Source organism: Saccoglossus kowalevskii, chromosome 7 (genome assembly GCF_978046115.1).
Source record: "Saccoglossus kowalevskii chromosome 7, keSacKowa6.1, whole genome shotgun sequence".
NCBI lineage: Eukaryota > Metazoa > Hemichordata > Enteropneusta > Harrimaniidae > Saccoglossus > Saccoglossus kowalevskii.
The window spans coordinates 24,342,930-24,360,610 of NC_140647.1; the positions used below are offsets into that span (position 1 = coordinate 24,342,930).

The 17,681-nt window shown below is 34.7% G+C and overlaps 1 protein-coding gene across 1 annotated transcript in view; it reads left to right on the top strand.

The window, feature by feature from the left end:
• Positions 1-17,681, top strand: part of LOC100371738 (voltage-gated inwardly rectifying potassium channel KCNH6-like) — a 189,221-nt gene that overhangs the window by 161,254 nt on the left and 10,286 nt on the right. The window contains exons 9-11 of the mRNA XM_085501340.1: positions 12,742-12,941; positions 15,930-16,182; positions 17,256-17,449. Coding sequence (XP_085357466.1) covers positions 12,742-12,941; positions 15,930-16,182; positions 17,256-17,449 — 647 coding nt within the window. The remainder of the gene's footprint in view (positions 1-12,741; positions 12,942-15,929; positions 16,183-17,255; positions 17,450-17,681) is intronic.

The following is a 17,681-nucleotide window of genomic DNA, read 5'->3' on the forward strand; positions in this document are numbered from 1 at the left end:
ACCTGTGATGTGGCAATTGAAATCAATTCACTTGCACACCTGTGATGTGGCAATTGAAATCAATTCACTTGCACACCTGTGATGTGGTAATTGAAATCAATTCACATGCACACCTGTGATGTAGTGATTGAAATCAATTCACATGCACACCTGTGATGTGGTAATTGAAATCAATTCACATGCACACCTGTGATGTGGCAATTGAAATCAATTCACTTGCACACCTGTGATGTGGTGATTGAAATCAATTCACTTGCACACCTGTGATGTGGCAATTGAAATCAATTCACTTGCACACCTGTGATGTGGCGATTGAAATCAATTCACATGCACACCTGTGATGTGGCGATTGAAATCAATTCACATGCACACCTGTGATGTGGTAATTGAAATCAATTCACATGCACACCTGTGATGTGGCAATTGAAATCAATTCACTTGCACACCTGTGATGTGGCAATTGAAATCAATTCACTTGCACACCTGTGATGTGGTAATTGAAATCAATTCACATGCACACCTGTGATGTGGCAATTGAAATCAATTCACTTGCACACCTGTGATGCAGTAATTGAAATCAATTCACTTGCACACCTGTGATGTGGTAATTGAAATCAATTCACATGCACACCTGTGATGTAGTGATTGAAATCAATTCACATGCACACCTGTGATGTGGTAATTGAAATCAATTCACATGCACACCTGTGATGTGGCAATTGAAATCAATTCACTTGCACACCTATGATGTGGCGATTGAAATCAATTCACTTGCACACCTGTGATGTGGTAATTGAAATCAATTCACATGAACACCTATGATGTGGCAATTGAAATCAATTCACTTGCACACCTGTGATGTGGCAATTGAAATCAATTCACTTGCACACCTGTGATGTGGTAATTGAAATCAATTCACATGCACACCTGTGATGTGGCAATTGAAATCAATTCACTTGCACACCTGTGATGCGGTAATTGAAATCAATTCACTTGCACACCTGTGATGTGGTAATTGAAATCAATTCACATGCACACCTGTGATGTAGTGATTGAAATCAATTCACATGCACACCTGTGATGTGATAATTGAATCAATTCACATGCACACCTGTGATGTGGCAATTGAAATCAATTCACATGCACACCTGTGATGTGGTAATTGAAATCAATTCACATGCACACCTGTGATGTGGTAATTGAAATCAATTCACTTGCACACCTGTGATGTGGCAATTGAAATCAATTCACTTACACACCTGTGATGTGGTAATTGAAATCAATTCACATGCACACCTGTGATGTGGTAATTGAAATCAATGCACTTGCACACCTGTGATGTGGCAATTTGATCAATTCACATGCACACCTGTGATGTGGCAATTGAAATCAATTCACATGCACACCTATGATGTGGCAATTGAAATCAATTCACTTGCACACCTGTGATGTGGCAATTGAAATCAATTCACATGCACACCTATGATGTGGCAATTGAAATCAATTCACTTGCACACCTGTGATATGGCAATTGAAATCAGTTCACATGCACACCTGTGATGTGGCAATTGAAATCAATTCACATGCACACCTATGATGTGGCAATTGAAATCAATTCACTTGCACACCTGTGATGTGGTAATTGAAATCAATTCACATGCACACCTATGATGTGGCAATTGAAATCAATTCACTTGCACACCTGTGATGTTGCAATTGAAATCAATTCACATGCACACCTGTGATGTGGCAATTGAAATCAATTCACTTGCACACCTGTGATGTGGTAATTGAAATCAATTCACATGCACACCTGTGATGTGGCAATTGAAATCAATTCACTTGCGCACCTGTGATGCGGTAATTGAAATCAATTCACATGCACACCTGTGATGTGGTAATTGAAATCAATTCACTTGCACACCTGTGATGTAGTGATTGAAATCAATTCACATGCACACCTGTGATGTGATAATTGAATCAATTCACATGCACACCTGTGATGTGGCGATTGAAATCAATTCACATGCACACCTGTGATGTGGTAATTGAAATCAATTCACATGCACACCTGTGATGTGGTGATTGAAATCAATTCACTTGCACACCTGTGATGTGGCAATTGAAATCAATTCACTTGCACACCTGTGATGTGGTAATTGAAATCAATTCACATGCACACCTGTGATGTGGCAATTGAAATCAATTCACTTGCACACCTGTGATGCAGTAATTGAAATCAATTCACTTGCACACCTGTGATGTGGTAATTGAAATCAATTCACATGCACACCTGTGATGTAGTGATTGAAATCAATTCACATGCACACCTGTGATGTGGTAATTGAAATCAATTCACATGCACACCTGTGATGTGGCAATTGAAATCAATTCACTTGCACACCTGTGATGTGGCAATTGAAATCAATTCACATGCATCCCTGTGATTTGATAATTGAAATCAATTCACTTGCACACCTGTGATGTGGTAATTGAAATCAATTCACTTACACACCTGTGGTGTGGTAATTGAAATCAATTCACTTGCACACCTGTGATGTGGTAATTAAAATCAATTCACTTGCACACCTGTGATGTAGTGATTGAAATCAATGCACTTGCACACCTGTGATGTGGCAATTTGATCAATTCACATGCACACCTGTGATGTGGCAATTGAAATCAATTCACATGCACACCTATGATGTGGCAATTGAAATCAATTCACTTGCACACCTGTGATGTGGCGATTGAAATCAATTCACATGCACACCTGTGATGTGGCGATTGAAATCAATTCACATGCACACCTGTGATGTGGTAATTGAAATCAATTCACATGCACACCTGTGATGTGGCAATTGAAATCAATTCACTTGCATACCTATGATGTGGCGATTGAAATCAATTCACTTGCACACCTGTGATGTGGTAATTGAAATCAATTCACATGAACACCTATGATGTGGCAATTGAAATCAATTCACTTGCACACCTGTGATGTGGCAATTGAAATCAATTCACTTGCACACCTGTGATGTGGTAATTGAAATCAATTCACATGCACACCTGTGATGTGGCAATTGAAATCAATTCACTTGCACACCTGTGATGCGGTAATTGAAATCAATTCACTTGCACACCTGTGATGTGGTAATTGAAATCAATTCACATGCACACCTGTGATGTAGTGATTGAAATCAATTCACATGCACACCTGTGATGTGATAATTGAATCAATTCACATGCACACCTGTGATGTGGCAATTGAAATCAATTCACATGCACACCTGTGATGTGGTAATTGAAATCAATTCACATGCACACCTGTGATGTGGTAATTGAAATCAATTCACTTGCACACCTGTGATGTGGCAATTGAAATCAATTCACTTGCACACCTGTGATGTGGTAATTGAAATCAATTCACATGCACACCTGTGATGTGGTAATTGAAATCAATGCACTTGCACACCTGTGATGTGGCAATTTGATCAATTCACATGCACACCTGTGATGTGGCAATTGAAATCAATTCACATGCACACCTATGATGTGGCAATTGAAATCAATTCACTTGCACACCTGTGATGTGGCAATTGAAATCAATTCACATGCACACCTATGATGTGGCAATTGAAATCAATTCACTTGCACACCTGTGATATGGCAATTGAAATCAGTTCACATGCACACCTGTGATGTGGCAATTGAAATCAATTCACATGCACACCTATGATGTGGCAATTGAAATCAATTCACTTGCACACCTGTGATGTGGTAATTGAAATCAATTCACATGCACACCTATGATGTGGCAATTGAAATCAATTCACTTGCACACCTGTGATGTTGCAATTGAAATCAATTCACATGCACACCTGTGATGTGGCAATTGAAATCAATTCACTTGCACACCTGTGATGTGGTAATTGAAATCAATTCACATGCACACCTGTGATGTGGCAATTGAAATCAATTCACTTGCGCACCTGTGATGCGGTAATTGAAATCAATTCACATGCACACCTGTGATGTGGTAATTGAAATCAATTCACTTGCACACCTGTGATGTAGTGATTGAAATCAATTCACATGCACACCTGTGATGTGATAATTGAATCAATTCACATGCACACCTGTGATGTGGCGATTGAAATCAATTCACATGCACACCTGTGATGTGGTAATTGAAATCAATTCACATGCACACCTGTGATGTGGTGATTGAAATCAATTCACTTGCACACCTGTGATGTGGCAATTGAAATCAATTCACTTGCACACCTGTGATGTGGTAATTGAAATCAATTCACATGCACACCTGTGATGTGGCAATTGAAATCAATTCACTTGCACACCTGTGATGCAGTAATTGAAATCAATTCACTTGCACACCTGTGATGTGGTAATTGAAATCAATTCACATGCACACCTGTGATGTAGTGATTGAAATCAATTCACATGCACACCTGTGATGTGGTAATTGAAATCAATTCACATGCACACCTGTGATGTGGCAATTGAAATCAATTCACTTGCACACCTGTGATGTGGCAATTGAAATCAATTCACATGCATCCCTGTGATTTGATAATTGAAATCAATTCACTTGCACACCTGTGATGTGGTAATTGAAATCAATTCACTTGCACACCTGTGGTGTGGTAATTGAAATCAATTCACTTGCACACCTGTGATGTGGTAATTAAAATCAATTCACTTGCACACCTGTGATGTAGTGATTGAAATCAATGCACTTGCACACCTGTGATGTGGCAATTTGATCAATTCACATGCACACCTGTGATGTGGCAATTGAAATCAATTCACATGCACACCTATGATGTGGCAATTGAAATCAATTCACTTGCACACCTGTGATGTGGCAATTGAAATCAATTCACATGCACACCTATGATGTGGCAATTGAAATCAATTCACTTGCACACCTGTGATATGGCAATTGAAATCAGTTCACATGCACACCTGTGATGTGGCAATTGAAATCAATTCACATGCACACCTATGATGTGGCAATTGAAATCAATTCACTTGCACACCTGTGATGTGGTAATTGAAATCAATTCACATGCACACCTATGATGTGGCAATTGAAATCAATTCACTTGCACACCTGTGATGTTGCAATTGAAATCAATTCACATGCACACCTGTGATGTGGCAATTGAAATCAATTCACTTGCACACCTGTGATGTGGTAATTGAAATCAATTCACATGCACACCTGTGATGTGGCAATTGAAATCAATTCACTTGCGCACCTGTGATGCGGTAATTGAAATCAATTCACATGCACACTTGTGATGTGGTAATTGAAATCAATTCACTTGCACACCTGTGATGTAGTGATTGAAATCAATTCACATGCACACCTGTGATGTGATAATTGAATCAATTCACATGCACACCTGTGATGTGGCGATTGAAATCAATTCACATGCACACCTGTGATGTGGTAATTGAAATCAATTCACATGCACACCTGTGATGTGGTGATTGAAATCAATTCACTTGCACACCTGTGATGTGGCAATTGAAATCAATTCACTTGCACACCTGTGATGTGGTAATTGAAATCAATTCACATGCACACCTGTGATGTGGCAATTGAAATCAATTCACTTGCACACCTGTGATGCAGTAATTGAAATCAATTCACTTGCACACCTGTGATGTGGTAATTGAAATCAATTCACATGCACACCTGTGATGTAGTGATTGAAATCAATTCACATGCACACCTGTGATGTGGTAATTGAAATCAATTCACATGCACACCTGTGATGTGGCAATTGAAATCAATTCACTTGCACACCTGTGATGTGGCAATTGAAATCAATTCACATGCATCCCTGTGATTTGATAATTGAAATCAATTCACTTGCACACCTGTGATGTGGTAATTGAAATCAATTCACTTGCACACCTGTGGTGTGGTAATTGAAATCAATTCACTTGCACACCTGTGATGTGGTAATTGAAATCAATTCACTTGCACACCTGTGATGTAGTGATTGAAATCAATTCACATGCACACCTGTGATGTAGTGATTGAAATCAATTCACTTGCACACCTGTGATGTGGTAATTGAAATCAATTCACATGCATCCCTGTGATTTGGTAATTGAAATCAATTCACTTGCACATCTGTGATGTGGTAATTGAAATCAATTCACATACACACCTGTGATGTTGAAATTGAAATCAAATCACATGCACACCTCTGATGTGGTAATTGAAATCAATTCACATGCACACCTGCGATGTGGGAATTGAAATCAATTCACATGAACACCGGTGATGTGAAATCAACGATGTGAATTAGAAAAATATTTCATGCATAAATATTAGTGTATTCAAAACAGAGGTAGAAAAATATTTTAGACCAATTCAGCTAAATGGATCTGTGGTGAAAGATTGCATCCCAGAACAGAACAACAGTGTCATTTCCATTCTCAGGTCAAACCATTTATAAAATGCCATTCATATTCATATCATTGACCTGAATGGCCACTGTATCTGATTCATATCATGACTTCAGTTAAGAACAAACTATTCATAAAATATGTGTCATGTTCGTTCAGAAAGTTGTATTCAATATTATTAAAGTTTTGCAATGTATGTGAAATCATCATTTGCATGGATGTGGTGAACTTATTTTTCCCATTACCTTAAATTAGTTTGTTATGTTTTCAGAAGCTTAACGATTACCTGTACTTAACGTTGTGACCCTGCTGTAGTTATAACTTCTCTGTTCGGTCAATTTGAGCTAATTGGGTTCTTCCATTACTATGTCCTTAACAGTGTCTCTAGTAGAGCTGTCATCATCCACTGTCTCCACTAATCTTGATGCATGCCCTCTTGATCTCTGAGTGATGTTTGACTTGATGTATTTAATCCAGCATGAGATAGAGCAGAGGTGATTTTAAAGCAAATTATGCAAACTCTGTAAATTGTTTAATTAATTAATGTGATGAAATAATAATATATAACAATTGAAATAGAACGAAATATAAAAATGTTGCTTTTCACATATACACATTTATTGAATTTAATAGCAAATATTACATGATATGTGATATATACAGATCAGCAAATATTACACCTGTATGTGATATATACAGATCAGCAAATATTACACCTGTATCTGATATACACAGATCAGCAAATATTACACATGTATGTGATATACACAGATCAGCAAATATTACACCTGTATGTGATATATACAGATCAGCAAATATTACACATGTATGTGATATACACAGATCAGCAAATATTACACATGTATGTGATATATACAGATCAGCAAATATTACACCTGTATGTGATATACACAGATCAGCAAATATTACACATGTATGTGATATATACAGATCAGCAAATATTACACCTGTATGTGATATATACAGATCAACAAATATTACACCTGTATGTGATATATACAGATCAGCAAATATTACACCTGTATGTGATATACACAGATCAGCAAATATTACACCTGTATGTGATATATACAGATCAGCAAATATTACACCTGTATGTGATATATACAGATCAGCAAATATTACACCTGTATGTGATATATACAGATCAACAAATATTACACATGTATGTGATATATACAGATCAGCAAATATTACACCTGTATGTGATATACACAGATCAGCAAATATTACACCTGTATGTGATATATACAGATCAACAAATATTACACCTGTATGTGATATACACAGATCAGCAAATATTACACCTGTATGTGATATATACAGATCAGCAAATATTACACCTGTATGTGATATATACAGATCATCAAATATTACATCTGTATGTGATATATACAGATCAGCAAATATTACACATGTATGTGATATATACAGATCAGCAAATATTACACATGTATGTGATATATACAGATCAGCAAATATTACACCTGTATGTGATATACACAGATCAACAAATATTACACCTGTATGTGATATACACAGATCAGCAAATATTACACCTGTATGTGATATATACAGATCAGCAAATATTACACCTGTATGTGATATATACAGATCATCAAATATTACACCTGTATGTGATATATACAGATCAGCAAATATTACACCTGTATGTAATATACAAAGATCAGCAAATATTACACCTGTATGTGATATATACAGATCAACAAATATTACACCTATATGTGATATACAAAGATCAGCAAATATTACACATGTATGTGATATACACAGATCAACAAATATTACACCTGTATCTGATATATACAGATCAGCAAATATTACACCTGTATGTGATATACACAGATCAGCAAATATTACACCTGTATGTGATATATACAGATCAACAAATATTACACCTGTATGTGATATACACAGATCAGCAAATATTACACCTGTATGTGATATACACAGATCAACAAATATTACACCTGTATGTGATATATACAGATCAGCAAATATTACACCTGTATGTGATATATACAGATCAGCAAATATTACACCTGTATGTGATATATACAGATCAACAAATATTACACCTGTATGTGATATATACAGATCAGCAAATATTACACCTGTATGTGATATATACAGATCAGCAAATATTACACATGTATGTGATATATACAGATCAGCAAATATTACACATGTATGTGATATACAAAGATCAGCAAATATTACACCTGTATGTGATATATACAGATCAACAAATATAACATCTGTATGTGATATATACAGATCAGCAAATATTACACCTGTATGTGATATATACAGATCAGCAAATATTACACATGTATGTGATATATACAGATCAGCAAATATTACACCTGTATGTGATATACAAAGATCAGCAAATATTACACCTGTATGTGATATATACAGATCAACAAATATTACACCTGTATGTGATATATACAGATCAGCAAATATTACACATGTATGTGATATAGACAGATCAGCAAATATTACACCTGTATGTGATATACACAGATCAGCAAATATTACACCTGTATGTGATATACACAGATCAGCAAATATTACACCTGTATGTGATATATACAGATCAGCAAATATTACACCTGTATGTGATATACACAGATCAGCAAATATTACACGTGTATGTGATATACACAGATCAGCAAATATTACACGTGTATGTGATATATACAGATCAGCAAATATTACACCTGTATGTGATATACACAGATCAGCAAATATTACACCTGTATGTGATATACACAGATCAGCAAATATTACACCTGTATGTGATATACACAGATCAGCAAATATTACACCTGTATGTGATATATACAGATCAGCAAATATTACACCTGTATGTGATATACACAGATCAGCAAATATTACACGTGTATGTGATATACACAGATCAGCAAATATTACACGTGTATGTGATATATACAGATCAGCAAATATTACACCTGTATGTGATATACACAGATCAGCAAATATTACACCTGTATGTGATATACACAGATCAGCAAATATTACACCTGTATGTGATATACACAGATCAGCAAATATTACACCTGTATGTGATATATACAGATCAGCAAATATTACACCTGTATTGATATACACAGATCATCAAATATTATACCTGTATGTGATATACACAGATCAGCAAATATTACACCTGTATGTGATATATACAGATCAGCAAATATTACACCTGTATGTGATATACACAGATCAGCAAATATTACACCTGTATGTGATATATACAGATCAGCAAATATTACACCTGTATGTGATATACACAGATCAGCAAATATTACACCTGTATGTGATATATACAGATCAGCAAATATTACACCTGTATGTGATATATACAGATCAGCAAATATTACACCTGTATGTGATATATACAGATCAGCAAATATTACACCTGTATGTGATATACACAGATCAGTAAATATTACACCTGTATGTGATATATACAGATCAGCAAATATTACACCTGTATGTGATATATACAGATCAGCAAATATTACACCTGTATGTGATATACACAGATCAGCAAATATTACACCTGTATGTGATATATACAGATCAGCAAATATTACACCTGTATGTGATATATACAGATCAGCAAATATTACACCTGTATGTGATATATACAGACCAGCAAATATTACACCTGTATGTGATATACACAGATCAGTAAATATTACACCTGTATGTGATATATACAGATCAGCAAATATTACACCTGTATGTGATATATACAGATCAGCAAATATTACACCTATATGTGATATACACAGATCAGCAAATATTACACCTATATGTGATATATACAGATCAGCAAATATTACACCTATATGTGATATACACAGATCAGCAAATATTACACCTGTATGTGATATATACAGATCAGCAAATATTACACCTGTATGTGATATATACAGATCAGCAAATATTACACCTGTATGTGATATACACAGATCAGTAAATATTACACCTGTATGTGATATATACAGATCAGCAAATATTACACCTGTATGTGATATATACAGATCAGCAAATATTACACCTGTATGTGATATATACAGATCAGCAAATATTACACCTATATGTGATATACACAGATCAGCAAATATTACACCTATATGTGATATATACAGATCAGCAAATATTACACCTATATGTGATATATACAGATCAGCAAATATTACACCTGTATGTGATATATACAGATCAGCAAATATTACACATGTATGTGATATATACAGATCAGCAAATATTACACATGTATGTGATATATACAGATCAGCAAATATTACACCTGTATCTGATAATAAACTGATCAAGGGTTCTACATGGTTGGGTCCATGAGAATTGCACTCAGATCTGTATTGACATAACATATGTGCTGTGATGCTAATTCCCACTTCAGGCTTCAACATTACTGTTTTGTTGACTTGCAAATTTTGAAAATTACAGATTGTTTCATAGTTGTTTACATGGTTCCTTGTGCTACATCCCACTGACCTAGTAAAGCAGATATTACTTTTTGAATGTGGGACATCAACACTGTATTAAATAGCTTCAAATTATTTATTATGACGCAATAACATTATACAATATTTAGTCCCCGTTCGGACGCAGTCCGAAAACGGGGACTTATGTTTTGCCCTGTGTGCGTCCGTCCATCCGTCCGTCCGTCCGTGCGTTCGTGCGTCCGTGCGTCCGTGATCACCTGTATCTCGAACATGCATGGACCGATTAAGTTCAAACTTCACTCATACATCACACATTATATGGGACATATGCACATGCATTTTTTTCATGATCTGATTAACGATAGCCGAATAGCGGCCATTTTAAGGCCGAAAGTGCATCAAAATCGCACATTTTCACCATTCCGGACCCGGATCTCAGTTATGCATGGACGGATTTTGTTCAAATTTGGTACATACATTAAACATAATAGGACACTTGATGCACGTCATTTTTTTTTTTGGATTGGGTTCGAAATGGCCGACTGGCGGCCATTTTGTTTTAAAGAATTCAGTTCTGGATCCGTATCTGAGACATGCTTGGATTGATCGAGTTCAAACTTCACACACACAAGGTACATCATGTCACAAATATGTATGTGCATTTGTTTCATGATCTCATTAACGATAGCCAAATGGCGGCCGCTTTAAGGCCGGAAATGCATTGAAATCGCACATTTTCACCATTCCGGACCCGTATCTCAGTTATGCATGGATGGATTTTGTTCAAATTTGGTACATACATTAAACATAATAGGACCTTGATGCACGTCTTTCTTTTTTTCAGATCAAGTTCGAAATGGCCGACTGGCGGCCATTTTGTTAAAGAATTCAGTTCTGGATCCGTATCCAAGACATGTCTGGATTGATCAAGTTCAAACTTCACACACACATGGTACATCATGTCACAAATAGATATGTGCATTTGTTTCATGATCTGCTTAACAATAGCGGAATGATGGCCATTTTAAGGTCGAAAATGCATCAAAATCACGTATTTTCACAATTCCAGAACCGGATCTCAGTCATGCATGGATGGATTTTGTTCAGATTTAGCACAATGTGTTGTACATATGCAGGTGCATTTCGGTCATGATCTGCTTTGAATGTATATGTCACTCAAATATGAACGGAACGGGGACGTGTCATTCATTGACAATGACTTGTTTATTCTCTATTCAGTCAGATTCAGACAATCATGTGCCAGTCAAACTCACAACATAATATCATAGTACTAGTATTCACAATATTTTATAGGCGTAACAATAATAAAGGACTAATAACAGGTTGAACTTTGCATTTCCAAGTGACTTACATCTCCAAAAATGTTTCTCTTTACATAAGAGATCCTCCAACAACATGAATGAATGATATTGTTTATGGAAAATGTCCCCTTTGTCTATTTTTCAAAAATGTTACACTGAAAGATATTGGTTTATATATAAAATGTCCTCTGTGAATGTCATTTATTCAAAGGCATCTCCCATCCATCTCTAAAATAATTTATTGGAAAACATCACTCATCTAATTTCGAAAATGTTGTTTTTCATCTGTACATACAGACACTGGGAATCCGCTCGCTTTAAAGTTGCTTTCTCACTTCCTTTCATACAGTCAGCAATGTCTCCTATGGGGCAGAGGGTCACTGACTAATACTGTAATAATTGCCTCAATTCTTTTATCTTTCTAGCTTTAATGTATGCCAGTATATTTGGTAATGTATCAGCCATCATACAAAGACTCTACTCTGGGACAGCTAGATATCATACTCAAATGCTAAGAGTTAAGGAATTTATTCGATTTCATCAAATTCCAAATCCACTACGGCAAAGATTAGAAGAATATTTTCAGCATGCATGGTCATACACTAATGGAATAGATATGAATATGGTAAGTCAGATGATTTCTGTACAACTGTGAGTGTTCTTTTCAGCTGTTTACAAGATGGAGCTGTTTATATTACTAATTTGTTTTTTGGTGATATTTGGACTACGGCTACGTCTAAAATCCAGAAATGTTGTAGCTCAGCACCACTGTCAGTCATGCTTGCGGAAATTGTTCATCACGAATTTTCAGCGGTCCAGTAGTGTGAAATTAATATTTATGTAACAAAAAATTGTATGTTTTTTGTCACATTTCTTACCATATTTTTCAACAATTTTGATCAAAACATACAACCAATGGGAAATTATGTACAGAATTAATGAAAGCATTAGAGAAAAATACATGAAAATGTTACACAAAAAGTTTAACCGAAAAAGTATGTGCTCAAATGGTTATGTTTGACTTGTAAATAATGTGCCCATTGCTGGAGATAATTGTACATATTCACAAATGCAATACCAATATCAGGGTGAAATTTAACATAATTTTTTTTTCGGACAAATTATCTAATAATTGTGATCCAAATTAGAATTTGTAAAATAAATGAATATATGTACATGTTTTTATCATGGCATATACTAGTAATCACATAACTTCATTTTTCGATGTGTTATAAAGCATCGTAAAATTTCAGTATTCAAGATGTGGGAAACTTCTCTCATAATTTAATTGATCTATCCTGCCCTTATCAAAAAAATTCAATTGATAAATGAAAGATTGATTTTAGGAGAGTAAAAAAAAATAAAAATAAATCTTCCTTAATCTGACTGAATTTGTAACTGGTATAATGAGGTGAGAAGTTGAATGTACGCTTCAAGGTCTTGTCGGCATACATTCGCCATCTTACTTTATGCAAATAAAGAATAATTGTACATTACTTGAAAAAAAGTAAACATGCATTATTAATTATTTTGACATTGTGTGTCAGTAAATTAAACGTCTTCTGACTAATATAGGAGAAAATGTTGCCATAAATCCTTTATTCAGAACAAGCCTGGGTAATTTTATATTAATGTCACACAGTGTGCATTACTGACTGACTTATTCATGTCGTTTTGGCGCTTGATTTCATTCAAACGGACTGACTGACTACTTGGTGACTATTTTATTTTATGTCATTTTTGTGTGTATCATAATCCAAGGCTCAGATTTTCTTTAATTAATTTACTAAAGTCGGTACAAAAGACAGGTAGATTAACACGTTGTTTTTGTTTTTTTAATCTGATCCAGTTTCACTCACTGGAAGCCTTAATTGTTTTTTAAAAGTATCTTTTACTGTTTTATGATTAACCTGGGCTTGCATATATATATTCAAAACATTGATATGAATATATTGAAGATCATTTCTGGTGGATTACTGACATTATTCATTTTTGTAGCTAAGATAAGAGTTAATCACAAAGCTTATAACTTTTGGTGCAAATCTTGTATATTCATTAAAAATACAATTTAATTTACTTTGTCACTATGTATAGAATGTATTTAATTATTCATTCATGCTCGATTCAGACAAACACAACAAGTGTATTTATAACTTGGTGCGTGTATGGAAATGATTTTGCAAAGACGTTACAGCAGTACAAATCCTTGTGATTCACAACAAATCAGCGAAAAGTCACAGAAAAGTACGCAGTGGAGGTTCAAATTATCTTTATCATGTGCACCCGTTGTCCTCATTTGATTTGCTTCATGCGCTGATCAGATTCCATAATTACATTCAGTTCTATTTTCCAATAAGATCTTGTAAATGCTATTATCGGTAAACTTGGAAATAAAAATCAATTTCTATGCACAACCTGCCGTTTGGTACACTAGAGACTTCTCAGCAAGAAGGCAAGGCTGCACTATGTGTTATTAATACCTAATATTGTTCAATAATTATAATTATATTAATATTATCTTTTGAAAGCAACAATAATCTAATTTAGTTATTCTCCAGCATCACATTTTCGTTCTAGTTTAATATTTTATATTTACATATTTATGTTATTCCCAAAACAATACTGAGTGGTTTGCAGGTAAAATGAACTCGCTTTATGTAATTAAATTACACTAGTTTGACAATCAATCAGTCAGTCACTTATAGTCAATCACATTTTCTCAATTTGTTTCAATCATTCTGACCCCAATAGCTCATATCCCGAGTAGCCTATGTATAAACGCAGATATGCAACTTCTAGAACATGTTGTCATGCTCGTACATTTCATTATAATTAATATGTACTGTGGAATACTTTATTTTCGCTGGAATTAATTTTCGCTGAAAAGGCTTTTCGGACGTTTTGTATGGAATTTATTTTCACTGATTTCTGATGAGTTTAATGTGAAATATAGGAAAAAAAGTATATTTGTTGGATTTTATTTTCTCGGAATCATTCCTTCAGCGAAAATAGCAAAAATAAATTCCAAGCGAAAATAAAGTATCAATATGTATGTATTCAGGCTGAATGTCTGTAAGATGACAGGCAAAGAATTATCACAGGATTTACAAAAAGTCTATGCAAATTATATTTGAGAATGAATATACAATTGTTCATTTCACAGATGGGGAAGTCAGTGTCAGAAAATTGATTTGTTATACATACATGTTCTAACTTAATTTGTCTTTTTATAAAACTTACAAGTTTGTCTGATTTTTGGGAAATTTTATGATATTTTGTTGTTAGGAATTGGTGATTTTATGGAATTTTGCGACAAAATTTTGCGAAAGTCACAATTACTTCCAGTCACTGAACCCCAGAGAAACTTTCATTGCAACTAAATTTTGTGATTTTCATTGACTTGCAAAAACATTTATTTTTTTATTTATTATTAATTAATTAATTCAGATTTCAATTTCGTCTGTGGAACCAACCAAACCATCTTAATTCTTCACGTACCTTAAAATTATTTGTGTGTGGCACCCTCTCAGTTCATAAAAAGATTGTGCACTGTTTTAAATATATTTTTTTGCAAATTGACTGATTTGTTTTCTACTCTAATCTAATCTAACAGGTGCTGAAAGGATTTCCTGAATGTCTGCAAGCAGATATTTGTCTTCATCTAAATAGGAACTTACTAAATAACTGCCCCGCTTTCAAAGGGGCAAGTCCAGGTTGTCTTCGTGCGCTTTCAATGAAGTTTAAAACAACACATGCACCTCCAGGTGACACATTAGTACATCGCGGTGACGTTCTCACTGCTCTTTATTTTATATCAAGGGGTTCTATAGAAATTTTAAAAGATGACTTAGTAATGGCTATTTTAGGTGAGTATTATCATCATTAATACGCTGTTATAAGCATGCTTTTATTTGTTTTGCTCAGATTAGAAGTGTTTATTCTCCTTGTGAATGTAACAAGAAATTATTTTCGTTCTGATTCACAGCTCTAAAAGCAAAAATATTTTGTGTTGTTCCTTTTGTCAAATTTTTATGTTCTAGACTTTACTAACTTCCCCTATACCCAAACTCATATCTGAAGATATCTTGCATGCAAGGGTTAAAAAAAAAACTTGTCGTTCATTCTTCAAAAACTTATATAAAACTTGTTTAGTTTTGAGTAATTATTTTAAAATAAAAGTGTTTATTTTTTGGACACTTTCTGTCACATTTTGCAAAATAAACCAGATTAATTGTTGGCAGTTATTTAGTATGTCAGTCACAACTATAGTAACTCTGGAAATTAATTGTTACAAACTAGTATCCTTTTAGCGAAAATGTAGTACGTTGATAAACTCTCTATATGTAATGTTGCGCATTTTGCATTTATTTTTGTGGTTGTCCAAATAGGCAACCAGTTTTCATATTTGGTTATCAATAGACCATTTTCTGTTCACTGCGAGAATCATGCGTTATGGGTAAAATCAAATGTAAAAACAGGACAAACAAAGGTCATAGTGGCGTCAAACATCGCGTGGGATTCGACAAACTCAAAAGTATTTCGGGGACATTTCCATGCTTAATAATGTGCTGTACACATTTGATGATAGGCAATTTCGATTAAGTGAGGGTATTCGGAAGCAATATTCCTCTGTCAAAGATTAGCCGGTCGTTGTGAGCTACGTAATAAAGAAATTCAAGTTCAAAATCAAATCGTTTTATTTTTGCAGCAGACGTTCGATGTGCGTCTTTTATGCATCTCACGAGATCTCGCAGTTGAAGGGAAAATCACAAATTGTCAAAAGTGGTTTTCCAGGGAAACTACACTTTAAGACTAGCCAGGGACTTTCTATTACCACACATGTCAGAAATTTAAATGAATTAACCATTCATTTGCATTCTTAACTGACAACTTTTTAACTGCGTGTAGAGCTACTAATTTCAGTGTTCTATTATAACAGGAAAAGATGACGTGTTTGGCGAGAGGTTCTGTATTTATGAGACTGTGGGGAAATCTAAGTGCAATGTACGAGCTTTAACCTACTGTGATTTACATAAAATATTACGAGATGACTTACTTGAGGTACTCGATATGTATCCAGAATTTGCTGAGCATTTTACAAAAAACTTAGAAATCACCTTTGATCTAAGAGATGTGAGTATTCAGTTCATCTGTACTTTTACCATGAGATTAAATTGTTGTTCTCTTTAACTTATCTCAGTTCTTTTGACACCATGTACCAAACTGATTAAAAGGAAATTGTTTTTTTTCATGGTAGACCTGGTCATCAGGTCAGCAACCAATCAGAGCTCTTGTTACAGACACTTATATCTTAACCAATCAGAGCTCTTGTTACATACACTTATCTCCTAATCAATCAGACCAT